Raw genomic sequence first — 23,622 nt, 5'->3', positions numbered from 1 at the left:
CCAGCTTGCTCATCCCAGCACAGAAAACTGGCCGCAGGGCTGTGAAAGGGGGCGCAGAGGACACTGATCTGAGCTACCCTGGGAGCCGCAAAGGGAAAAGTCTGCAAGGGCTGGGGCAGGGGCTGGGGTGGGAACGTGGGGGGTCCGGAAGGCGTGCGGGACGGCTGTGCGGGCCGGGGGCTCGGGCCGCGGAGCTGCAGGGTGTGGTGGAGTCCCAGGGGAGTGAGGGGCTGACCTGGGCCTCTCGGTCCCCGCGCAGGAGCCACGTTTGATGTTGCCATGCGCTTCCTGTACGAGTGTCCCTGGCGGCGGCTTCAGGAGCTCCGGGAGCTCATCCCCAACATCCCGTTCCAGATGCTGCTGCGGGGGGCCAACGCCGTGGGCTACACCAACTACCCCGACAACGTGGTCTTCAAGTGAGCCTGGGGTCGGGGGCGCAGGCAGACACTGGCGCATGACCCTGCGGGTGCTGCGGCACACTGCGATGGCCTGTGCTCCCCGCAGGGGGCTTGGCGCTGAGCCTCCTAGCTGTCCCCAGCGAGGGCTGCCATCTGGCATCTCGTGGAGTGTAGAATTGACGCTTGGAGAACTGGAAGGACTAAAAACTCGCGGGAGCGAGTGCTCGCTCGGTGCCCGCTCTCTCGCTCAGACCGTCACTCCCGCGGGGGCTGGCCCGCTGTCTTCTGACCTGGGCAGGACAGCTCTGGGGGGCCACGTGCCTCTGGGGTGACCCTGCCCAGCCTAGGCTACCCCAGAAAAGGCCTTGTCCACCCCGGGGCGCCCCCCCACACACACACACTGGCTCGGTGGGTGCCCCTCCCCCTGCCAGGCAGAGCCGGAGCGGGAGGTGCGGCGGGCCGTGAGGTGGGACTGACCCTCGGGCTCTCCTGCCCACTCAGGTTCTGTGAGGTGGCCAAGGAGAACGGCATGGACGTCTTCCGGGTCTTTGACTCCCTCAACTACATGCCCAATCTGCTCCTGGGCATGGAGGCCGCGGGCAGTGCCGGCGGCGTGGTGGAGGCCGCCATCTCCTACACCGGGGACGTGGCCGACCCCAGCCGCACCAAGTACTCGCTACAGTACTACATGGGCTTGGCCGAAGAGCTGGTGCGAGCCGGCACCCACATCCTGTGCATCAAGGTGCCTGGACCCCCGCCCCAGGACTCCCCAGGCCCCCCCCCCAGGCCCTTGCCCGCCTCCCCCAACCCCACCTCGCCCCCTCCTTACCGCCTTTTCTTTCCTCCTTGCCCCAGGACATGGCGGGGCTGCTGAAGCCGGCGGCCTGCACCATGCTGGTCAGCTCCCTCAGGGACCGGTTCCCCGACCTCCCGCTGCACATCCACACCCACGACACATCTGGGGCAGGTGTGGCAGCGATGCTGGCCTGTGCCCAGGCTGGGGCCGATGTGGTGGATGTGGCAGCTGATTCCATGTCCGGGATGACGTCACAGCCCAGCATGGGGGCCCTGGTGGCCTGCACCCGAGGGACTCCCCTGGACACAGGTAGGAACAGCGAGGGTGCATGACCCTCCCCTCCCAGCTGTGGCCCTCAGAGTCCTGGTGGCGTCTGGCCTGTGCTAGAATCCAGATGTTAGTTCCTGACCTTGCCTTCCGTGACCCACACCTGAGCTGGGACCTGAGCTGGCCCTGGGGTGCCGGGAAGAGGACCTGGGAGCTTAGGCTCTTTCCCTGGCCTCCCTGCAGGGGTGCCTCTGGAGCGTGTGTTTGACTACAGTGAGTACTGGGAGGGGGCCCGGGGACTGTACGCGGCCTTTGACTGCACGGCCACCATGAAGTCTGGCAATTCGGACGTATACGAGAACGAGATCCCAGGGGGCCAGTACACCAACCTGCACTTCCAGGCCCACAGCATGGGGCTTGGCTCCAAGTTTAAGGAGGTCAAGAAAGCCTATGTAGAGGCCAACCAGATGCTGGGCGACCTCATCAAGGTGAGCCTTCCCCAGTGTTCTTATCCCTGCTTCTGGGCATCCATAAGGCACCAGGTGTCCTAACCCAGGGGATTTTCTTTTCAGGTGACACCGTCCTCCAAGATCGTGGGGGACCTGGCCCAGTTCATGGTGCAGAATGGGCTGAGCCGGGCGGAGGCTGAAGCCCAGGCAGAAGAACTGTCCTTCCCCCGCTCCGTGGTAGAGTTCCTGCAGGGCTACATTGGCATTCCCCACGGGGGATTCCCTGAGCCCTTTCGCTCTAAGGTAGGAAAGCCCAGCACAGTCTGGGAGGGGGAGGCTGGGTGTAAGCATCAGACCTGACCCCCTGCTTTGCTCCCCAGGTGCTAAAGGACCTGCCAAGGGTGGAGGGGCGGCCTGGAGCCTCCCTCCCACCCCTGGATCTGCAGATGCTGGAGAAGGAGCTGATAGAGCGGCATGGGGAGGAGGTGACGCCAGAGGATGTGCTCTCAGCGGCCATATATCCAGATGTCTTTGCCCACTTCAAGGACTTCACGGCTACTTTTGGCCCCGTGGACAGCCTCAATACCCGCCTCTTCCTGCAGGGACCCAGAATTGCAGAGGAGTTTGAGGTCAGGCTCTGGCACCTGTCTACACTGCCCCCCAGGACCCCTGCCCCTGAATCCCTAAGGACACCAGCACAGCTAGAGCTCCAGGCTTTGGTTTGGCCGTCACCCCGCCTCACAAGCTGTAGGTCCCCAAAGCACCCCTTGAGACCAGGAGGCTAGGCCTTTGCAAGTGAGGAGCCGAGGCCCAGGGTTGGGGGACTGGCCTGGGACTGGCTCCGGGGGCTGCTCTGCCCAGGCGTGTGTTTTGCTGTCCCCACCCCCAGCTCTGAGCCTCCTGGCCCTCCCTGCAGGTGGAGCTGGAGCGGGGCAAGACACTGCACATCAAAGCCCTCGCTGTGAGTGACCTGAACCGGGCCGGCCAGAGGCAGGTCTTCTTTGAGCTCAACGGACAGCTGCGGTCCATTCTGGTCAAGGACACTCAGGCCATGAAGGTATAGTCCCTCCGGGGCCGGGCAGGGCGTGGGGAGGGGGAGGGCCTGCGCCTCACGCCTCCCCCGCCCCGTCTGCAGGAGATGCACTTCCATCCCAAGGCCCTGAAGGACGTGAAGGGCCAGATCGGGGCGCCTATGCCCGGGAAGGTGATAGACGTCAAGGTGGCAGCTGGGGCCAAGGTGGCCAAGGGCCAGCCCCTCTGTGTGCTCAGTGCCATGAAGATGGAGACTGTGGTGACGTCCCCCATGGAGGGCACTGTCCGCAAGGTCCACGTAACCACAGATATGACACTGGAGGGTGATGACCTCATCCTGGAGATTGAGTGATCTGCCCCAGGTCGGCAGCCTGGCCATCCCCACCCCAAGCCTTCCATAGACACTGTGCTGCCAGGGCAGGCCCAGGCCAGACAGTGCCCGGGGGCAGAAAGGCCTAGCCCTGGAGCGCCTGTCCTCAGCTGCTTGTGGCAGGAGACACACTGCTGTGGCACATTCCCCTCCTCCAGCCTTGTCTCTTCCCTGCTGGACAGCTGCTCACATGGTCATCTCTTGCCAAACAAGGGTCCTGTCCTCGTTGGAGATTACAGGTGGTGGTGTAGGTGGGCCGAAGACCTGGGGGAGCAGGTTTAGGGGTCCTGTCTCCTGGGAGGAGACCTAGGCTCCAGGTCCCGAGAACTTTGCTCAATAAAACTGGCTTCCCCTGCCCTCCATACCGAGTCCTGTGCAGCGCCACTCAGCAGAAGGACAGAGCTGCCTGCTGGGACTCCCCATGGCAGGGGCAGGTCAGTTGTGTCTTCCTCCTTGGAGGGTAGAGAGAACAGCAGCCTTGGCTTCAGCCACCACGGAGTGCCTGCAGTTTACACCCCAAACAGGAGTAGTTGTGCTAAGAAGTTGTGGGAAGGGTTGCTGCTCTAAGCACTCAACACCCATGAACGCAGTGAGTCAGTCCTGTTTCATGGAAAGAGAAATGGAGTCCTACGAAGGTTAAATAACTCGTCGAAGACCCCAGAGCTAGTAAGAGGGTGAGGGTTCAGACCCAATCTGTCAGGGGCCTTGCTTCCCCACCAGAGTGCTTTACTTCCTCAACTCAGAGCCAACCCCCCACCCCATTAGCTGAGGCCGAGATGTAAACAGGCACCAAACTCTGGAGGTGGGCAGGAGGGTGTTAGTGGGAGGTTAGGAGTAGTGGGCTGAGTCTCAGGATCTCATTCTGCCCATTCCCTAACCAAGCCTCCAGGAGAACCCCTCACCTGCAGGGGGACAGCAGACCGACTGCATGGCTGCCCATCCTGAGCGCCCACAGGAGAGGTGACATGGGGGGCACTGGGCAGTTACTGAGCAGGAACATGAGCAAGGGGTAGAGCACAGCCCCGTGCTTTTGGGGTACCACAACCTAATTTTGGGGACAGTTTTGGGTTTCCTTTTTGGACCCTAAGATTCCAAAGGTACCCTCTAAAGTAGGGCCATGCTCACCTCCTCTGCCTCCCCAACAGGCCAGAAGACAGGAAAGCTCTCCACAGCAAGGTAGGTGTGACCATCATGATGACCTTTTAGATTCAGGTGAATGTCGCGTAGCCACAGCTAAACCCACAGTACCCTGGGGAGGGACTGCACACCCATTTCCTTTCAACCACCAGGCTTGGGACGGGACGGGCAACCATCTTCAGTCTAGAGTGAGACCTCAAGGTATAATACTCCTTAAAAGTTCAAGTTCCAGAGGCTGGGAATGAAGACTATCCGAAACACAAGCAGAAGGGCAGGTAGAGCACTAGAAAGCTCTAAGAATGAACCTTGAGTTCCAGTGTTGCTCAGCGGGGTACTTGATGCTCTCAGGGCTGCAGTCTTTGTTCTGAGTTCCTCCAGGGACCAGACTAGCGGCACAGTGGCAGAGGTCCAAGCCAGAAAAGCCTCTACTCCCAGGTGACACTGAGCTGGTTCCTTTCCCATTCTGAACGTGTTTGTTCTTCCTTATGTAATGTGAGGCTGGCAGACTTCGGGGAGGTCCCGGTGGAGAGCCCAGTCAGCCCTCTGTCGTCTCAGGCCACAGGTTGGAGGTTCCACCGTGGATCAGTGCCCGAGGTTCCATTCCCTGATCCTGAGCCATCAGGCCCTAGGTCGAGCTGAATTCACACCTGGCACTTCTAGTCCCAGGTGCATCTGTGCCTGCAGACCCAAGGCAGCCAGAGGACCCCATCCTGCCCTTTACTTCAGGTACTGGGCCTGTCCGGCTGAACTGCCCAGAGCTTAGGGTTTAAAGTAGCTAAGAAAGGTGGTGAGGACACAAGAACCCAAACAGATTGATTCCCAAAGATCCAAGGCCATGTTACCCAAGTTAAATCTCTTTAATATCTCAATACAAAGTCCTGATGCAAAAAGACAATGAGAAAACCCTGGGAAGTTGGGGGGAGGGATTTTGTAAATTCCACCCCCGAGCAGCTTTTCAGAGGCAGAGGGGGGCAGAGGAGCTCAGAAAAGCAGCAGTCCAAAGTGAGGAAGGGAGTGCACGGCTCCTGGGACCTGCCCCTTGTCCCCTCACTCCCAGCTGCTCCTCAACCTCCTTTGGAGGGGCTGCACCCTTTGGATATCTGCTCCTTTCTCTTGGTCCCTGGGATTCAACTAGCTCTGGCTTCAATCCCCTACAAAAATTCCTGAGATCTCGGGGACCCCAGCCAACTCCTCCCCTGCAGTACCCCCTGGTGGGGAGGGGCTGGGGAGCCCGTGAGAGTTCATGGGAGCACGGGTCAGGAGCAGGGGTCAGGAGCACAGGGGAGCCTCTGAGTCCCCTGCCCGCTCCAAAAGCACACAAAGGGGAAGGCTGCCGTACAGCTTGGGGTCCGTGAGGGGCTGGAGCAGAAGTAGGAAGAGTCCCACACCCAGAGCATAGCCTGCCAGCAGGGGCCGCCTCTGCGGATGCTCCAGGGCAGCACACACGGCAGGAAAGCCCATGTAATTGCAGAAGGAGTGACACAGAACCGGCCCAATCAGGTGTCCTAGGGAGGGGAGACAGAGCAGCTCTTGGAGCATCCCCACCCCTCTCAGGGCCCTTCCAGGGCTAATCACCCACATTCCTGAAACAGGAGATGAATGGCCGCCCACACACCACAGGGCCTCTGCTCCCTTCCACCTCTCCCACCTCAGCAGACTGAAAGCCCTGGTTCTGCCTGTCTCAACGACAGTGGAAGACACTTGGCGCTCCTACCACAAACACAGCATTCCCACTCTCCCACCCACTCCTGTGGGCCCGAGCTCCCCCGGGGCGGGGGACCCGTCAGAGACTGAGGACCAACCTGTGCGGATGAAGAGGAAAGCAGTGTAGGCACCGAAGACAGCTGTGTAGGAGAACTGGAACGCTGGAGACGGGGAGGCCTCGAGTGACCACAGCTGCACGCTCTTCTGCCCCAGCACTGCACACCCATCAGCCAGAGATACCCCCTCCCCCCTGCAGGCAGTGGCTGCCTCCCCCAGGACCTATGGCTGTCCTCTATGCCCCAACTCCCATGGCCAGGGGCCCTTCCCACACTACATCCCTCTGTTCCCGAGTCTTCCTCCAGAACGGCCTTCAGGGACACCCTTATACACTCAAACCAGGATTGCCCCAGGCAAGGTTTCTACGACTCACCTGCAGACAGAAAGATGCTCCCCACGCTGCTCTGTCGGAAACGAAGCTGCTCAAAAATGTGGTGAAAATGGGCTGGGAGGAAGGCAAGAACTAGGTTTCATTCCTCGACAACTGCGTCACAGGCCGCACCCTTGCTCCAAACCCCATTTCTGGTGCTCGTGCTGGGAGCATCTCAACAGGACTTGGTTAGACAAACTCACCAACTCCAAAGAAGAGTGGGCAGGTGAACACGGCAGGGCCCAGGCCCGTGCATGGCGCCAGCATGGGCAGCATACAGGCCCGGAATACCAGTTCTTCTGTCAGGGGTGCAATCACTTGGTTCCGTAGCCAACGCATGTCTGTGAGGCAGCGGGCCCAGGAGCGAGGGGCTAGGGAGGGGATCCAGAACGAATTAGTGATTAGCTACTGAGCAGAGATCCTAGAGGCTCCCAGGGCCCCTCTCCCACAACCTCTCCCAGGCCAAACTCAGGCATCAATACTCCTGAGAACAAAGAACAGTCAAGTTTTGTTACCACACCAAGTATAAAACAAATGTTTCAAGAGGACCGAAAAGAAAGGTATTAGTAACTGAGGCAGGATATCCTGGTAGTAAATTCTGGAAATATCAAATCAGAACTCAAGACCAGCTCTGATTTGAAGTAGTCAAATGTTAAGGAAAAAAGGTCTTTAGTCCACACAAAGTACTGCTACAGCTTCCTAGGGACCTCCATGAATGCAGAAACCAACTCTTAACAGGCCATCTGCTACATGTTAAGACAAGCTATAGAGAGAACATCTTCATCTCCTGTCCAAGTCCCACCAGGAGGCCGCTTACTCCCGTCTTCCACTGAACTGGGCTGCCTGTGCCTACTTTTTCCTTCAGCCCTAAGGACTCACCTAAGACAACCTTCAACCCATCTGTCAGATCACATGGGCAATCCATAGAGAGCTGCATCAGTGGGCCCAGGAAAAGGATCTGGAGACAGAAAAACGGGCGATCAAAGGAAAGGCTTAAGCCATAATCCACTGCCCTTGCTCAGAAAAGGCCTCACGAAACTTCAAGCCTCCTGGTCTCAGGATTTCCCACCCATCCATACCCGAGGAACAAGGGCCATCTCACAATTTCTGTTACCTTTCAGTCCAAAGACGGACACAATGAGGATTAAAAAAAGGGGGGCATGGAAAGAAAAAATCACATTAATACCAAGAGAAAAATAAGAGCACTCACCATGGTCAGCAGCAGGGGCAGCAGCGCTGCTGGGAAAATACCCTCCAACCTGAAGCCCATCAGGGTGAGCAGGGATGTGCCTGGCTGAGCCACAGGAAAGGAGACATCAGTCTAGCTCGCTCTCCCCTAGAGACCCCAAAGATCCTCCCCCTCTTGCCCTCTGCCCCACCTCCTTCGCACCTGGATGCCTGTGAGTTCTCTCCAGAGTAGCACGCAGAGGGGCGAGAGACTGGACACCACCAAGACGCTAGTGAAGCGCCGCTTGATGACGGCAGGGTGGTCCCTACGGAGGAAGCAGTAAGTTCTGGGGGCCCCCAGACTCCTCTGGACGGCGCGGCCCCGCCCCCGGTTCTCCCAAGCTCCGCCCGCAGCCCCGCCTCGCGGAGGCGCGGGTTCCGCCCGCGCGCGCAGCCCCCGCACCTGGGTAGTTCGCTCTTCCAGACGTAGAGGCTGCCCACGTAGGAGCAGGCAAGACTGAGACAGGAGAACACTGACACCCAGCAGCAAAGCCCAGGGCCCGGACCACCCAGAGCCGCCGACTCGGGCTGCCGCTCCGGCCGTGACACCGACAGCAGGCGCAGCCCATCCCCGCCCAGCGCCGCCATCGCGCCCGGACCCGCGGCGCGCACCAGTGACGCGATCCCGCTGGCGCTCGACCCGCGCCTGCCGGAAGTGCGGGGTTACGTCATCAGGCGGCGCAGATGCCCCGCCCCTGACCCCGCCCCCAACACGGAAGCAGAGGCGGCGCGCGCAGAGCAGGTTTATTGAACAACAGACAACACGCGGCGGTTAACCGCCGGCGGGTAGGCGTGGAAGTGCAGGGGAGTTGGGCGGGGGGAGGCACCCAGCTTAGGGCTCAGGGCCGGGATTCAGCCACTCAGACAGATTGGAGACCTCCCGCTGCCAGAGCGAGTCCTGCGGAAGGAAAGGGAGCCCAGGGTGAGGACCCACCGACAGCGGCCGTCTCCGCCTCCCGCTGAGCCTTCCCCTGCGCGACCCTCGCCGGTTACCTCCAGGTCGCCCCCGGGGCTCGCCCTGCTCCCGCTAGGCGTCAGGGAGGCCGCTGTGGGCTTCGTGCGGCACGCGGCGGCCTCTGACTGGCTCGGGCCCCTGGCAGAGAGGAAGGCCCGTGTCTCCTCCAGGCCCTGCTGGAGCCTCTTGTTTTCCACTTGCCCGCTGGTCCCTAGGCGAAGACAAGCCCACTTACTTGTGCCCACAGCCCTGTGCTAGAAAGACCCTTGGGGCAGCAGAAAGGAAGGAACTGGTGCCATCTTTCTTAGCCCTCCCACCTCAAATTCTTTTCAGTCAGGTTTGGGCTGAGGCAGCAGAATTGTTTGTCTCGCTTGGGGCTCACGCGCACTCATTCACTGCACACAGATTTCTGGTGGAGTTTGCACTGTCCAGCTCCTCCCTCCCTGCCAAGCTGTGATCCCCTGCCTGAAAGCCAGCCTCACCTCTCCCTTCATAGCTCACAGTACGTTGAGCAGTGCCCATTGGCATTCTCCCTGTATTAACTGACGGACTTGTGCAAATTTACAGTGAGTTTTTACCCGTAGTTCCTTCTGAGCAGGTCCTGGGAATGTAGCTCAATGAGCCGATGCTGCCTGACGCTCACAAATGCTAGGAGGGATGCAGAAGTGTGTCCAAAGCCCATGGATAGAACAGAAAAAGAAGTTGCTAACCATCCCTAGAGGTGAAGAAAGGTTTCCCTGAGCTGTCTGAGCTGGGGTTTAAAGGACGAATAGAAATATGGGGAACCAGTATTTCCCCAACAAGGGAAAGGAAAGGAATTCCAGGTGGAAAGATGCAAATACCCAAAACATTAATTAGTATCCCACATAAAATGCGAAGGGGGGGGGTCCCTAGGAGACGGATCTGAAAGGGTTAGTAGAAATCAAAGACTAAAAAATGGATTTTTACCTGTAGAAAGTAGACAGTGAGGAACTGAAATAAGCACTGGAGATGTATTGTTAATTTTGTATTTTAGATTTTCCTGTCAAAAGTGTGGCTTAAAATCAAATTAGAAATAGGAAGACATGGGGCGGCTGGGTGGCTCAGTGGGTTAAGCCGCTGCCTTCGGCTCAGGTCATGATCTCAGGGTCCTGGGATTGAGTCCCGCATCGGGCTCTCTGCTCAGCAGGGAGTCTGCTTCCTCCTCTCTCTCTGCCTGCCTCTCTGCCTACTTGTGATCTCTCTCTGTCAAATAAATAAATAAAATCTTAAAAAAAACAAAAAAAAGAAATAGGAAGACCTTGGGACACCTTGGTGGCGCAATAGGTTAAGCATCCCACTCTTGGTTTCAGCTCAGGTTGTGATCTCAGGGTCATGAGATCGAGCCTCACGTGGGGTTCTGTGCTCAGCGTGAAGTCTGCTTAAGACTCTCCCTCTCCCCTACCCCTGTGCTTGCAGGCACACACTCTCTCGCTTTCTCTCTCAAAAAAAACCACCACCAACAAAAAACCAACCACATGAAAACCTCAAGAGCCCCAGAGAGTGAAGGGAGTAGGAATGGATGGAGGCACCACCAGGTTAAGAAGTATATTTATGAGGTCAAATCAAATCAACAGGCTTTGTTGTGAGACTAGGTGTGATACATGAGAATGAGCGGCATAGTGAATGAATCTCATTTCAGATGTGAAAAACTGGATGGGTTGTGGTTCTATTAATCTTCCCAGAGAGGGGCGCCTAGTGGCTCAGTGGGTTGAGTGTCTGCCTTTGGCTCACATCATGATCCCAGGGTTCTGGGATCTAGTCCCACATCGGACTTCTGCTTGGTTGGGAGTCTGCTTCTCCCTCTGCCCCTACCCCCTGGTTGTGCTCTCTCTTACTGTCTCTCAAATAAATAAATAAAATCTTAAAAACACAGAGGATCCTGACGGAGGTAGGACCATGGGACCGCCACATGGAGCTGTCTAGTTAGCAGATAAATCTTCCATCTGGCATTCAAGAAAGGCCTGGGCTTGTCATGCCAACTGGTAAGTCCTGAGCCCAGAAGCAAGGTTCGATGCCTGAGATGGAAGAAAGCAGCTAGGGAAGGAGTGCTATACAAGCACTTTTAAGGGAGTGGCCAAAGGAGGCTGGTTGAAGAGAAAGATCAGAGGGGAAAATGAAGTGAGTCACCGTCTCATAGCGCGGAATTCTGTAAATAGTTCAAGCACGGTAAAGATAAATGTACGATTTGGTACTTAGGAAGTCTTTCCAAACAAGACCTTGCAGTGCAGAGGCCACAGAGAAAGCAAATGCCCTGGGTTAGAATGAGCGAATGGGAGGAAAAAAAGGAGAGGGTACAGCTTGCTTTTTTGAGAACCCTGGCTGTGATGTGATGGAGAGAAAGAAGTTCAAGATCATGGGAAATTTCCTTTTAAGTAGTGAGAAATTGCCCTGCTGAGGGGAGAGAACAGTAGAAAGACTAAAGGTGCAGAAGTGGTAGCAGATGCAAGAAGGTCCTGAGAGAGCAGTAGGGCTGAGGCCACCCCTGAGCCTGGCAGAGATGGGTCCCCGTTCTGATATAGTTTGGGCACTAAGTGTGAAGTAGGAGGCTAAGTCAGGAGGCAGAGGCTGGGTAGGTATTTTAAAGAATCAAATAGCCAGCGACGAGAAGGCCAGAAGACAACATAAAGGACTGCTAGCTGAAGGCTACCCAGTGAATAGATCGTGGATATATGGTGGCGTCAACCAACTTTCACTGATCTTCTTTAGCAGAACTGCCCATGTGGGACACAGGACTGATGGTGACTAGACTGCAGCTGTGTAAAGCAGAGCAGCTCACCCAGTCTTCCAGGCTCCACCAGATTTATAAATACCTAGATTTTAAGGCTTATATTGCACAGTGGAGAAAGCATAGCCTGACATTTAGGTTATCCACCCCCAGAGCAACCTCTGAGTCTGGACTGTCTCTTGGGAAACGGGACCGGCGCTGCCCCTGCTGGAGGAGACCAGTGGCCACTGTGGGAAAGTCTGGTATCCCCCTGGATCCACAGAAAGTGCTGGATAAAATGTTAATTTTTCCTTCTAAAAAAGAGTTCCTTTTTTACTACTATTCACTGCATATGTACTGAGTTGTATCCATTCTTTTAAGTCTCCAAATCTGAATTTATATGAATAGATAAGTTGCTTTACACAAGCCTTCACTGCAGCATTCTTTTCAGTAGCAACAGCCCGCACCGCATTTAAAACAAGGTTCAACTGACAGACTCAGGAGCACCTCTTAGGCCTAAGTCTGGACAACATGCAGCATGTTGTAGTTGTGACCCTGGAAAGAGGAATTTTACCAACAAAGTATAGGTACTACAGTCAGTCCCCAAATTCCCTCAAGCCGAGGTGCTGTTATGACAGTGCATCCCTGCTGGGATTGGCTCTCAGAGACAGACTGGACCCAGGCTACCTGGGTTTAAATTCTGGCTCTCCCATTTACTACCTGTGTGACCTTCAGTAATTTTACTGACATATCTGTAAAATGAGAATAGTAACACTATCTCATAGGATTGTTTTGAGAATGAAGAGCATTTATGCATTTTAAAAGCTCAGAGTCGCAGTGCCTGGGTGACTCAGCCAATAGAGCATCTGACTCTTGATTTGGGCTCAGGTCATGATCTCAGGGTTGTGAGATCGAGCTGCATCGGGCTCTGCACTCAGCATGGAGTCTGCTTGAGATTCTCTTCCTCTGTCCCTCTCCCCCCATCCCCATCCCTGCTGCTCCTTCTCCCCCCCAAAATAAATCTTTTAAAAAAAATTAAAACCTCAGGGGGTGCCTGGGTGGCTCAGTGGGTTAAAGCCTCTGCCTTCGGCTCAGGTCATGATCTCAGGGTCGTGGGATCGAGCCTGCATTGGGCTATCCGCTCAGTGGGGGGCCTGTTTCCTCCTCTCTCTGCCTGCCTCTCTGCCTACTTGTGATCTCTGTCAAATAAATAAAATCTTAAAAAAAAAATTAAAACCTCAGACTAGCGTCTGGCACCTGCACTATCAGGCTCAGATGCCAGTGGCTGTGGTGATTTCCAGCCGTACACACATCCCTCTGTCACTGCTGGATCTGAAGGCTGTGTGAGTGTTGGAGGGAGAGGGGGAAGACCAGTACAATCATGTCACACACAACTACCCCCATAGGATACATCAGGGCTGAGGTGGTATTCCACGCGCCCGAGTGATCTCCAGAGCCCCAAACAGAGAAGTAACCCAAACCAGGGAGAGCTTATCAGCACTAATGACAAAAGACACAAGGAATGAACTGGATTCAGGGCCCCGGTCCTCCATGTGCAACTATCTCTAACTGCACAAACTTCATGAGGAGTTTCTAGTTCTGTCATTCCAGCTTCGGGGAGGGAATCCCCCCCACCCCGCTGCTGCCCCAGATCCCCGCTCGTGGCCGGTGGGAGTCAGCCAAATCCCAGGGTTTTGCTGTGGTGGAAGATGCAGTTTGAAAGCTTCAAGTGAACATTTTTTACTCCTGAGCTTTGGTCCTGGGCTCACCTGAAAAGCTGAGACCGTACCTGCAAGGAGCTCCAGGCTGTTCTCCTGTGCGTCCTCTGTGTTCTCCTCCGCATTTTCCTCTGGGAGCAGCTGCTTTAAAAATCAGAAGTACTAAGTGAGTTTTGCAGGAACTTGAAAAAGCCCCAATGAGGTGAGTCGGCCTGGTGGCTTTGTTGACCTCCCAGGGCTGTCTTCCCTCACCTGGAACTCCCTCTTCCTTCTGCCTGGCTCCTGTGAGTCCCCCTCCCCAGCTCCAATCAAGGCTTCCTTCTAGAGTCTGAGCCTTTGCAGCTCATTCCAGGCACCCTGGGCATTCCCTTCCTCCTCTGAATTCCAGACACGCACTCACCGTCTGTCCCACTCCTTGGGCTCTGAAGATGCACTGCCTGCCCTTGTTTTATCATTTTTGTGTGTGTTTTCCACATTATTTTAAGATTTTGTTTATTTATTTAGGTATGTAGAGAGTGCACACAAGTGGGGGAGGTGTAAAGTGAGAGAGCAAGCCCGAAACAGGGTTCAGTCTCACGAGTCAAACGCTTAACTAACTGAGCCACCCAGGTACCCCATTTCCACACTTTAAATTCCTTGAACGGTAAGGCTCATTGTGCCTGTGTCCCTTTACAGCCAGCACAGTGTACCTTGCACAGGTAAGTGCTCAACATGCAACTGACTGGGGTCAAACCTGGAAAGCCAAAGGGCACATTCTGTGGTCCTCTGTAGCCTTTCAGAGCCCTGCCACACTTGGTTCGATTTGGACAGAGAAAAGTTCTAAGATCAGCCCAACTCTCCTAGCTTCCTGTCTTTCAAGAATACAAGTACATAAAAAGAGACTTCCTGTCTTTAAAAATTAAAAACTTTGGGCTTCAAAGGGTGCTATGAAGTGAAAACTCAATTCACAAGATGGAAGAAAATATTCACAATTCACATCTGATAAGGGTGTTGTATCCAGAATAAAGAACTCTTATAATTCAACAATAAAATAACAGCCCAATTAAAAATGGGTTTGGGGGGACGCCTGGGTGGCTCAGTTGGTTGGACGACTGCCTTCGGCTCAGGTCATGATCCTGGAGTCCCGGGATCGAGTCCCACATCAGGCTCTCAGCTCCATGGGGAGTCTGCTTCTCTCTCTGACCTTCTCCTCGCTCATGCTCTGTCTCACTTTCTCTCTCTCAAATAAATAAATAAATATTTTTTTAAAAAATGGGTTTGGGGCACTTGGGTGGCTCAGTTGGTTAAGCATATGCCTTCGGCTCAGTTCATGATCCCAGGGTCCTGGGAGCAAACCCCACCTTGCATGAGGCTCTGTGCTCAAGGGAGAGCCTCTCCCTCTGCCTGCCACTCTGTCTACTTGTGTGCTTTCTCTCTCTCCTGGTGTCAAATAAGTAAATATTTTTTAAAAAATTTTATTTATTTGACAGACAGAGATTACAAGTAGGCAGAGAGGGAATCAGAGAGAGGAGGAAGCAGGCTCCCCACTGAGCAGAGAGCCCCATGCGGGGCTCGATCCCAGAACCCTGGGATCATGACCTGAGCCGAAGGCAGAGGCTTTAACCCACTGAGCCACCCAGGTGCCCCAAATAAGTAAATATTTTTTTTAAAAAATGAGTTTGATAGGGATGCCTGGGTGGCTTAGTCGGTTGAGTGGCTGCCTTCGGCTCAGGTCATGATCCCAGAGTCCTGGGATCGAGCCCCATATCAGGCTCCTTGCTCCGTGGGGAGCTTGCTTCTCCCTTTGCCTGCCACTCTGCCTGCCTGTGCTCTCTCTATCTCCCTGACAAATAAATAAATAAAATTTTTTTAAAAAATTAGTTTGATAGATTTGGAGACCCTTCTCCCAAAGGAGATACAAATGGCCAACAAACCCATGAAAAGATGCTCAACATCATTATTCATTAGAGAAATGCAAATCAAAACCACTATGAGATACTTTACACCCAGCAGGATGGTAGTAATAATAACAACAACAGTAGTAACAGGCCGCACCAGGAGGATGTGGAAAAACTGGACCCGTTACACACTGCTGGTGGGAAAGTAAAATGGCCAGTTTGGAAAATAGTATGAAAGTTCATCAAAAAGTTAAACATAGTGGGGCGCCTGGCTGGCTCAGTCGGAAAAGCATGTGACTCTTAATCTCAGGGTTGTGAGTTTGAGCCCCACGTTGGGTGCAGAGATTACTTAAAATCTTTTTAAAAAAAAAAAAAAAAAAGTAAAATCTTTAAAAAAGAAAAAAAGTTAAACATAGGGTTATCTACAACCCAGCAATTCTACTACGAGATATATAACCAAGAGTATTGCAAACATATGTCCACCTGTAAATGTTCCCAGGGTTATACATAATCACCCAAAGTGCAAATAACACAAATACTCATCAACTGATGAATGGACAGAAAATGTGGTATATCCATACAAAAGGATATTTATTCAACCATAAAAAGGAAACACTATCACATGTTAAAACATGGATGAATCTTAAAAACATTTTGCTTAGTGAAAGAAGCCAGACACAAAAGGCTACTTATTATGTGATCCATTTACATGAAATATCCAGAGTAGGCACATCAATGGAGACAGACGGTAGACTAATGGTTGCCAGAGGTTGGGAGGAGGGGAAATTGGGACTGACTACAAATAGGTACAGGGTTTCTTTTTGGCATGATGGGGATATTGCAGAATTTAGTGGTGACTGTTGCACAACACAGTGAATATATTTTTTTAAATGGTAGATTTTATGGTATGTGAATTGTAACTCAATAAAAAAAAAACTCATCATGTATTATTTACTAAAACTTCTAAGTACTTTCCAAGGAACACAGAAGGGTAAAGATGGCTCCGATGGTGTGAAAAAAGAAACAGCACTAAAACAATTTCCATTTTTAAGAAATTCTTTGAGAGAAAGTTTATTCTTTTATTTCATTGTTGTCTGGAAAATCTCATGCAATAGACAAAACCTTTCTCCTATCCTAAAACAAGTGTCACCAAGGAAAAACCCACTCTCAATATATAGCCCTCAGCCTTAGAGGAATCTTGCACACTCTTCCTTCATCGTCAGTTCCCCCAAATGAGACAGCCGGATCTCTGGGATATACCTCCTTGGATTTAACACCAAGACATTTGATTCTGGTCTTACCCCACCCCCCTCCCGGAAGACAATAACTTTCCTAACAACTACTTCCCTGCTACTGTTCTTATTTATTAGGGACTTATGTTCTCAGCTGCTACACACATCTGTGATACTAGCCCTGGAGAACTACCTTGTTCCTTCATGGCCCAATGTCGTATGTTCCAACACCCAGCTTATAAATCTCCACTCTGGCATGGGCTTCTCTTAAATATATTCTATAAAACTCTAAACACATATTCTCTCATTTCTTCTACTTCTCCATAAACTATATAATAGTCAGATTGTCTTATTCTATATTATTGAAGAGTTCAGCTTTTCTACTTTATCTGTTTAAAAGTGGAAACTGAGGGACTGGTCCAGAGGTAAAAGAATTTGACCTATCACCATTGATCTTGTAGTTTTTAGCTAAAGCCACTGGGTGCCACTCTTGTGCCACTAACAAGTTACTTATCACTAAAAGGACATCACCAGAAGGAAAACAGTAATGATCTTGAGTGCAGAAGCAGAGGATCTGCTCACAAGTGCCTCTGATCACTCATCTTCCCTGGGCTATATGGTGTGGAACATTCCAGTACCAGTCCTATATGGTAACAACGTTGCTAGGCTTTGAAACTAGGAGACCTCAGTGCAAAGCCTAGCCTTGACATTTGCTATGTCAGCCCAAGCAAATTAGGAAAGTTCTCTAACCAGTTTCTTCATCTATAAAATGGGAAAACTACAACCTATTTTGTAGGATCTTTTTGATATTAAAGTGGAAATCTTGACACAGATTAAGAATTCAATGAATATTCCTTCCTTCCAAGACCTAGTACTGGGTAAGACCTTGAGTTCACTAGCCATCTGCCAAATTAATTGGGCTATGAATGGCCCTGAGGCTATGAACCATCACTATGGTAACAGAATGGGGGCAAAAGAGGTCAGATAATTTCCTTTTGAGATCTCACTGGGATATCAGAGAGGCCCAAGCAAAAGGTCTTCACAGGACGAAACATCTAGATCCTACCCATATATCTTTGGTCCTATGATAATGGCACATGCTTATCCCTAGAAATCTGAAGGAGTGGATGGCTGTAGTGAATGGAACAGTGGCTCCTAAAAAAGTATATCCAAGTCTTGACCCCCAGAACCTATAAATATGACCTTATTTGGGAAAAAGGTCTTTTTAAAAGTAATTAACGATCTCAAGATCATGATGGATTAAGAGTAGGCCAAAAATCCAATGACAGGTCTTATAAAAGAGGCAGAGGGAAATTTGAGAGACATAGGAAAAAGGCCCTGTGTTGAAGATGGAGGCAGAGACTGGAGTGTTGTAGATACAAGGCAAGGAGCACTGAGAGCCAACAGAAGCTGGTAGGGGAATGGAAGGATTCCAAGGGAGCACGGTTTCCTAAAACCTTGATTTGAGACGACTTCTTCTTCTTCTTCTTCTTCTTTTTTTTTAAATAGGCTCCATGCTGGACTTGAGATCAAGACCTGAGGTGAGATCAAAAGACTCCAAAGCCTAACCAACTTAGCCACCCATGTGCCCCTATTTCAGACTTCTGGACTCCAGAACCGTGAGATAATAAATTTTGGTGTTTTTAAACCATTAAGTTTGTGGAAATTAGTTTGTTCAACTTTGTGGGCATCAACTTTCCAAGTTGGAGTGAAATCAGCGAGAGTACTTGCAGTGAACTAGCTGAAGGGAATGGCAGATGCATTCCGAGGAACAGGCTTCCTAGAAGGTACAGAAAAGTTGTGGTAAAAGGAGCATTCATAGGGATTTCACTCCCATCCTCTAGCCTTTCTAACTACAAAGCAGAGGAGGATAAGCCAGTTGATGAGATTCTGTGATCCTTGGCTGTGATCCTAGGCACCTAAACACCTCCATCCAAATCAGGCAAACTAAAGTAGAAGAGAGAGAGAAGTAGTAGAAGTGCAAAAGGGCCTATTATTTTGTCAGAAAGAGTATCTGTAATTTTGTATAGCAACTTTATTGGAATATAACTTACACAGTTATGGTAAGCTGCATTTATATTAAATGTACAATTATGTAAGTTTGGGCATACATACATATTTGGGCATATATACATACTTTTTGATCATCCCAATCAAGGTAATGAATACATCCATTATCCTCAAAAGTATCCTCTGACCTTCATAATCATTCCCTTAAACTCTTATATTTCCTATCTTTAAGCAACCACTAATTTGTAGGTAAAGATTAGTTGGCATTCTAAAAAAAAAATTTATTTTTAGATTTGTTTATGACAGAGAGGGATAGCAAGAGAGGGAACACAAACACAGGGGAGCCGGAGAGGGAGAAGCAGTCTCCCCGCTGAGCAGAGAGCCTGATATGGGGCTCGATCCCAGGACGCTGGGATCATGACCTGAGCCAAAGCCAGACACTTAATGACTGAGCCACCCAGGCGCACTGAAGAATTTTATATAAATGCAATCCAATAGTATGTACTCTTGTATTTCAGGGATGCCCCCCCCCACCCCAGCTGCTATTACACCTAATCCAGTATTTCAAGGGTTTTCATTTAGCATGGCTGTTTAGAGACTCACTCATGCTACTGTGTATACCAACAGTTCATTCCTTTCATTGCGGAGTAGTATTCCATTGAATGAACCATTTACTTCCATTTACCTACTGACACTGGGTTGCTTCCAGTTTGGGGTTATATGACAGAGGTGCCATGAACATTAGTATATAAATTTTTGTGTGGACATATAGGTTTTCATTTCTCTTGGGTTAATACTTAAGAGTAGAATGGATGGATCATATGTATATACTTAACTTTTTAAGAAGCTGCCAAACTTCTCCAGAGTGATTGTACAGCTTTTTCTTCCTACAGACAGGGTGCAAGAGTTCAGTTCCTCCGTATCCTGGCCGATACCTGGTATGGTCAGTCTCTTTATACCAAGTAGGTGTGAAGTTACGCTTCTGACTTGCATTTTCCCTCATGACTAATGTTAAGGATCTTTCTTCTTTTGTATCTTTTGTGAAATGTGTGTTCAAATCTTGTGCCCATTTAAAAAACTGGGTTGTTTTCTTATGCTTAAGTTTTGAGAGTTTTAAAATATTCTCAATATTAAGGTAAAGCTTTTAACTAAAAATCCAATCTCTTTAATAGACATAGGTGTAACAGACCAGGTATATAGAGCTATTGCTTTTTTTTTTTTTTTTTTTTAAGATTTTATGTATTTGAGAGAGAAACCATGTGCATGAGCAGGGAGAAGGGCAGAGTGGGAGGGGAAGGAGGAGGGGCAGACGGAGAGGGAGAAGCCAAAACTCTACTGAGCAGGGAGCCCAATAAGGGGCTCACTCCAGGATCCTGGGATCATGACTTCAGCTGAAGGCACTTGCCTAACCTACTGAGCAACCTAGCTGCCCCTAGAGCTGTTTCTTCTTGAGTGAACTTTAGTAATTTCTGTCCTTCAGGGAACTTGTCCATTTGATCTAAGTTGTCAAATTTACTGATACAATATTTAAAATTTAACATGATGACATTCAACACTGCTCATAATAACCCTTGATAATCCTTTTAATATCTGAGATGTCACTTCTCTAATTTCTAATAGTAGAAATTTGTGTCTTCTGTGGTCTAAAAATATAATGGAATACTATGCAGCCATCAAAAGAAATGAAATCTTGCCATTTGCAACAATGTGGATGGAACTAGATGGTATTATGCTGAGCAAAATAAGTCAATCAGAGAAAGACAGTTATCATATGATCTCTCTGATATGAGGAATTTGAGAGATAGGGCAGGGGGTTGTGGGGGGTAGGAAAGGAAAAGATGAAACAAAATGGGATCGGGAGGGAGACAAACCATAAGAGACTCTTAATCTCACGAAATAAACTGGAGGTTGCTGGGGGGTGGGGAGTTAGGGATAGGGTGGCTGGGTTATGGACATTGGGGAGGTTATGTGCTATGGTGAGTGCTGTGAAATGTATAAGCCTGATGATTCACAGACTTGTACCCCTGGGGCAAATAATAGATTATATGTTAATTTTTTAAAAGATATGAAAAAAAAAAGAAATTTGTATCTTCTTTTATCCTGATTAGTCTGGTTAAATGTATGTCAATTTTATTAATATTCTCAATAAACCACCTTTAAATCCTCATTGATTTTTCCCTGCTGTTTTTCTGTTTTCTATTTTACTGACTTCCACTCTGACTTTATTATTTAATTTCTTCTGTTTGTGTGTAATTTGCTCTTCTTGTTTTAGTTTAAGTTGGAAGCTAAGACCATTGATTTGGGAACTTTTCCTTTTCTAACATAGGCATTTTTCTCTCTAAGTATTGCTTTAGAGAGAGCTCACAGATTTTGATAATTTGCATTTCCATTTAAATTATTTTTTACTTTCTCTTTTGCTTTTGTGTTTGATGCATGGGTTATTTATAAGTGTGTCATTTAATTTCCAGATATTTGTAATTTTCTAGATATCATTCTGTTACTGATTTTACTTAAATCCAACTGTGGTCAAAAACATACTTTATATGACTTGAATTCTTTTACGTTTATTGAGATGTATTTAATGGCTCAGAATATGGTTTACCTTGTTAAATGTCCCTTTTGTACTTGAGAAAAATATTCTGCTGTGGTTGGGCAGGACGTTTTTATGAATATAAGTTAGGTGAAGTTAATTCATAGTATTACTTAGGACTTCCACAGACTTACTGATTTTCTGTCTACTTTATCAATTATTAATGGAAGTATGTTGAAATTCCCAAATATAATTGTGAATTTGTGGGGCGCCTGGGTGGCTCAGTGGTTTAAGCCTCTGCCTTCAGCTCAGGTCATGATCTCAGGGTCCTGGATTGAGCCCCGCATCAGGCTCTCTGCTCTGCAGGGAGTCTGCTTCCCCCTCTCTCTGCCTGCCTCTCAGCCTACTTGTGGTCTCTCTCTCTCTCTGTCAAATAAATAAATAAAATCTTTTAAAAAAATTGTGAATTTGTCTATTTCTTCTTACAATAATTCTATTCTTCATTTATTTTAAAGTTCTCTCAAAAGTTTCATGAGGAGTGCCTGGGTGGCTCAGTGGGTTAAAGCCTCTGCCTTGGGCCCAGGTCATGATCTCAGAATCTTGGGATCAAGCCCCACATTGGGCTCTCTGCTGAGCAGGGAGCCTGCTTCTCCCTCTTTCTCCACCTGCCTCTCTACTTGTGATCTCTCTCTCTGTTAAATAAGTATCTTTAAAAAAGAGTTTCATGAACATTTGGGGCCATTATCTTCATTACACTGTATACACTGTATTGTATTCATCATTATGAAATGGCCCTCTTTATCCCTAGTAATATTGTTTGCTCTGAAATCTGTTTTATAGCCTTTTTGATGTTTTTTTTTAAGATTTTATATATATATATATATTTTTAATTTTTAATTTTTTATAAACATATATTTTTATCCCCAGGGGTACAGGTCTGTGAATCACCAGGTTTACACACTTCACAGCACTCACCAAAGCACATACCCTCCCCAATGTCCATAATCCCACCCCCTTCTCCCAAACCCCCTCCCCCCAGCAACCCTCAGTTTGTTTTGTGAGATTAAGAGTCACTTATGGTTTGTCTCCCTCCCAATCTCATCTTGGTGATGCAACATGGGGGCTTAAGTGGGTAGGAGAAGAATAAATGAAATAAGATTTTATATATTTATATGACAGACAGAGATCACAAGTCGGCAGAAAAGCAGGCAGAGAGAGAGAGAGAAAAGAAGAAGCAGGCTCCCCACTGAGCAGAGAGCCCGAAGCGGGGCTCGATCCCAGTACCCTGAGATCATGACCAGAGCTAAAGGCAGAGGCTTTAACCCACTGAGCCACCCAGATGCCCCTCAATGCTTTTTTTTTTTTGCAGATTTTTTTTTTTTACATTTTATTTATTCATTTGACAGAGATCACAAGTAGGCTGAGAGGCAGGCAGAGAGAGAGGAAGGGAAGCAGGCTCCCTGCTGAGCAGAGAGCCCAATGCGGGGCTCAATCCCAGGACCCTGGGATCATGACCTGAGCTGAAGGCAGAGGCTTTAACCACTGAGCCACCCAGGCGCCCCTACTTCTGTATTTTAAAGTGGGATTCTTATAGGCAGCATATTGTTCTCTTTATTTAATCTAACAGTCTCGATCTTTTAATGTAATTAGTTGTAAAGACCACATTTAATATGATAATTGATATGGCTGAGTTTAAATATATCTTCTTGCTAACTGCTTTCTATTTGTCTCATCTGTACTTTGTTCTCTTTTCTTCTTCTTCCTCTTTCTCTGCCCTCTTTTTGATTATTTTTTAAAAGGGGACTTTACTTTTTAGAGCAGTTTTAAGTTTATAGCAAAACTGAGGAAAAGGTACAGAGATTTCTCATATGCCTCTGCCCCATATCTGTATAGCCTATTCCATTATAAACATCCCCCATCAGACTGGTACATTTGTTACAAATGATAAACCTACATTGACACATCATTGTCATTCAAAGTCCATAGTTTACATGAGGGTTTACCCCTAGTGTTGTATATTCCATGGCTCTGGACTAATGTATGACTTGTACCCACCATTACAGAATCATACAGAGTAGTTTCACTGCCCTAAAAGTCCTCTGTGTTTTGTATATTAATTCCTCCTTTTCCTTTAACCCTTGGAAATCACTGATCTTTTTACTGTCTCCATAGTTTTGCCTTTTCCAGAATGTTCTGCTTTTTCATACTGACTTCTTTTATTTAATAATATGCCTTTAGGGGTGCCTGGGTGGCTCAGTTGGTTAAGCAACTGCCTTCGGCTCAGGTCTTGATCCTGGAGTTCTGGAAGGGAGTCCTGCATCAGGCTCCCTGCTCGGTAGGGAGTCTGCTTCTCCCTCTGACCCTCCCCCTTCTCATCTTCTCTCTCAAATAAATGAATAAAATCTTTTAAATATATATATACCTTTTGGCTTCCTCCATATGTTTTCATGGCTTTATGGCTCATTTCTTCTTAGTGTAAAATAATATTCCATTGTCTGGATATGCCAGTTTATTTAACCATTCACCTGCTGAAGGACATCTTGATTGCCGCCAAGCTGCTGTAAACATCCGTGTGCAGGTTTCTGTGTGAACTTAAGTTTTAACTCATTTGGATAAATACCAAAAAGCATGATTTTTGGATCACATGGTCAAGAGTGTATTTAGTTTTTTAAGAAATTACCAAATTGCCTTCCAAAGTAGTTGATCATCTTGCATTCTCACCAGCAATGAATGAGAGTTCCTACTGTTCCACATCCTTGCCGGCATTT

The 23,622-nt window shown here is 49.3% G+C and overlaps 3 protein-coding genes across 18 annotated transcripts in view; 1 reads left to right on the top strand and 2 right to left on the bottom strand.

Moving 5' to 3' along the window:
* The window catches only part of PC (pyruvate carboxylase), a 96,590-nt gene extending 92,920 nt beyond the window's left edge, over window positions 1–3,670 (top strand). For 4 of the 5 annotated variants that reach the window (XM_032357563.1, XM_032357567.1, XM_032357566.1 and 1 more), the window contains 8 exons: window positions 260–416; window positions 900–1,140; window positions 1,254–1,503; window positions 1,705–1,949; window positions 2,034–2,213; window positions 2,291–2,539; window positions 2,827–2,967; window positions 3,046–3,294. In XM_032357563.1, the coding sequence (XP_032213454.1) occupies window positions 260–416; window positions 900–1,140; window positions 1,254–1,503; window positions 1,705–1,949; window positions 2,034–2,213; window positions 2,291–2,539; window positions 2,827–2,967; window positions 3,046–3,294 (1,712 nt within the window). Of the gene's footprint in view, window positions 1–259; window positions 417–899; window positions 1,141–1,253; window positions 1,504–1,704; window positions 1,950–2,033; window positions 2,214–2,290; window positions 2,540–2,826; window positions 2,968–3,045 lie in introns of all 5 variants that reach the window. The other variant, XM_032357562.1, reaches the window with a different exon arrangement.
* Window positions 3,671–5,287: 1,617 nt separating this feature from the next.
* RCE1 (Ras converting CAAX endopeptidase 1) lies at window positions 5,288–8,419 on the bottom strand. Of its 5 annotated transcripts, none has more exons than XM_032357578.1 (8): window positions 8,211–8,419; window positions 7,971–8,073; window positions 7,791–7,874; window positions 7,460–7,538; window positions 6,784–6,951; window positions 6,584–6,655; window positions 6,252–6,357; window positions 5,288–5,954 (listed from the first exon to the last, which is right to left on the bottom strand). In XM_032357578.1, the coding sequence occupies exons 1-8, from the start codon at window positions 8,393–8,395 to the stop codon at window positions 5,405–5,407; spliced, it is 1,347 nt and encodes a 448-aa protein (XP_032213469.1). In that variant the 5' UTR covers window positions 8,396–8,419; the 3' UTR covers window positions 5,288–5,404. The 5 variants fall into 5 exon arrangements, with proteins under 5 accessions (XP_032213469.1, XP_032213471.1, XP_032213470.1 ...); XM_032357579.1 differs by having other exon boundaries at window positions 5,596–5,954; window positions 6,252–6,368; XM_032357581.1 differs by having other exon boundaries at window positions 5,596–5,954; window positions 6,252–6,314.
* A 169-nt stretch (window positions 8,420–8,588) lies between these two features.
* C9H11orf80 (chromosome 9 C11orf80 homolog) overlaps window positions 8,589–23,622 on the bottom strand; it is a 115,118-nt gene continuing 100,084 nt past the window's right edge. For 6 of the 8 annotated variants that reach the window (XM_032357577.1, XM_032357569.1, XM_032357572.1 and 3 more), the window contains 3 exons: window positions 13,277–13,349; window positions 8,801–8,973; window positions 8,589–8,705 (listed from right to left, as the gene is read on the bottom strand). In XM_032357577.1, the coding sequence (XP_032213468.1) occupies window positions 8,640–8,705; window positions 8,801–8,973; window positions 13,277–13,349 (312 nt within the window). In that variant the 3' untranslated portion in view covers window positions 8,589–8,639. The remainder of the gene's footprint in view (window positions 8,706–8,800; window positions 8,974–13,276; window positions 13,350–23,622) is intronic. The other 2 variants (XM_032357570.1, XM_032357576.1) reach the window with 1 other exon arrangement.

This window comes from Mustela erminea, chromosome 9 (assembly GCF_009829155.1).
Source record: "Mustela erminea isolate mMusErm1 chromosome 9, mMusErm1.Pri, whole genome shotgun sequence".
Classification (NCBI taxonomy): domain Eukaryota; kingdom Metazoa; phylum Chordata; class Mammalia; order Carnivora; family Mustelidae; genus Mustela; species Mustela erminea.
Note: the sequence above shows the minus strand (reverse complement) of the source record. Positions and strands in the feature narration are given on the sequence as shown.

Bases quoted from the DNA above. Each gene is read 5' to 3' on its own strand.
- RCE1 (XM_032357578.1), bottom strand. From the start codon at position 8,395: ATGGCGGCGCTGGGCGGGGATGGGCTGCGCCTGCTGTCGGTGTCACGG. The intron at 6,358-6,583 runs GTGAGTCGTAGA...GTGCTGGGGCAG, and splicing joins GAGCATCTTTCTGTCTGCAG to AAGAGCGTGCAGCTGTGGTC. The intron at 5,955-6,251 runs GTTGGTCCTCAG...TCCCCTCCCTAG, and splicing joins TTTCCTCTTCATCCGCACAG to GACACCTGATTGGGCCGGTT.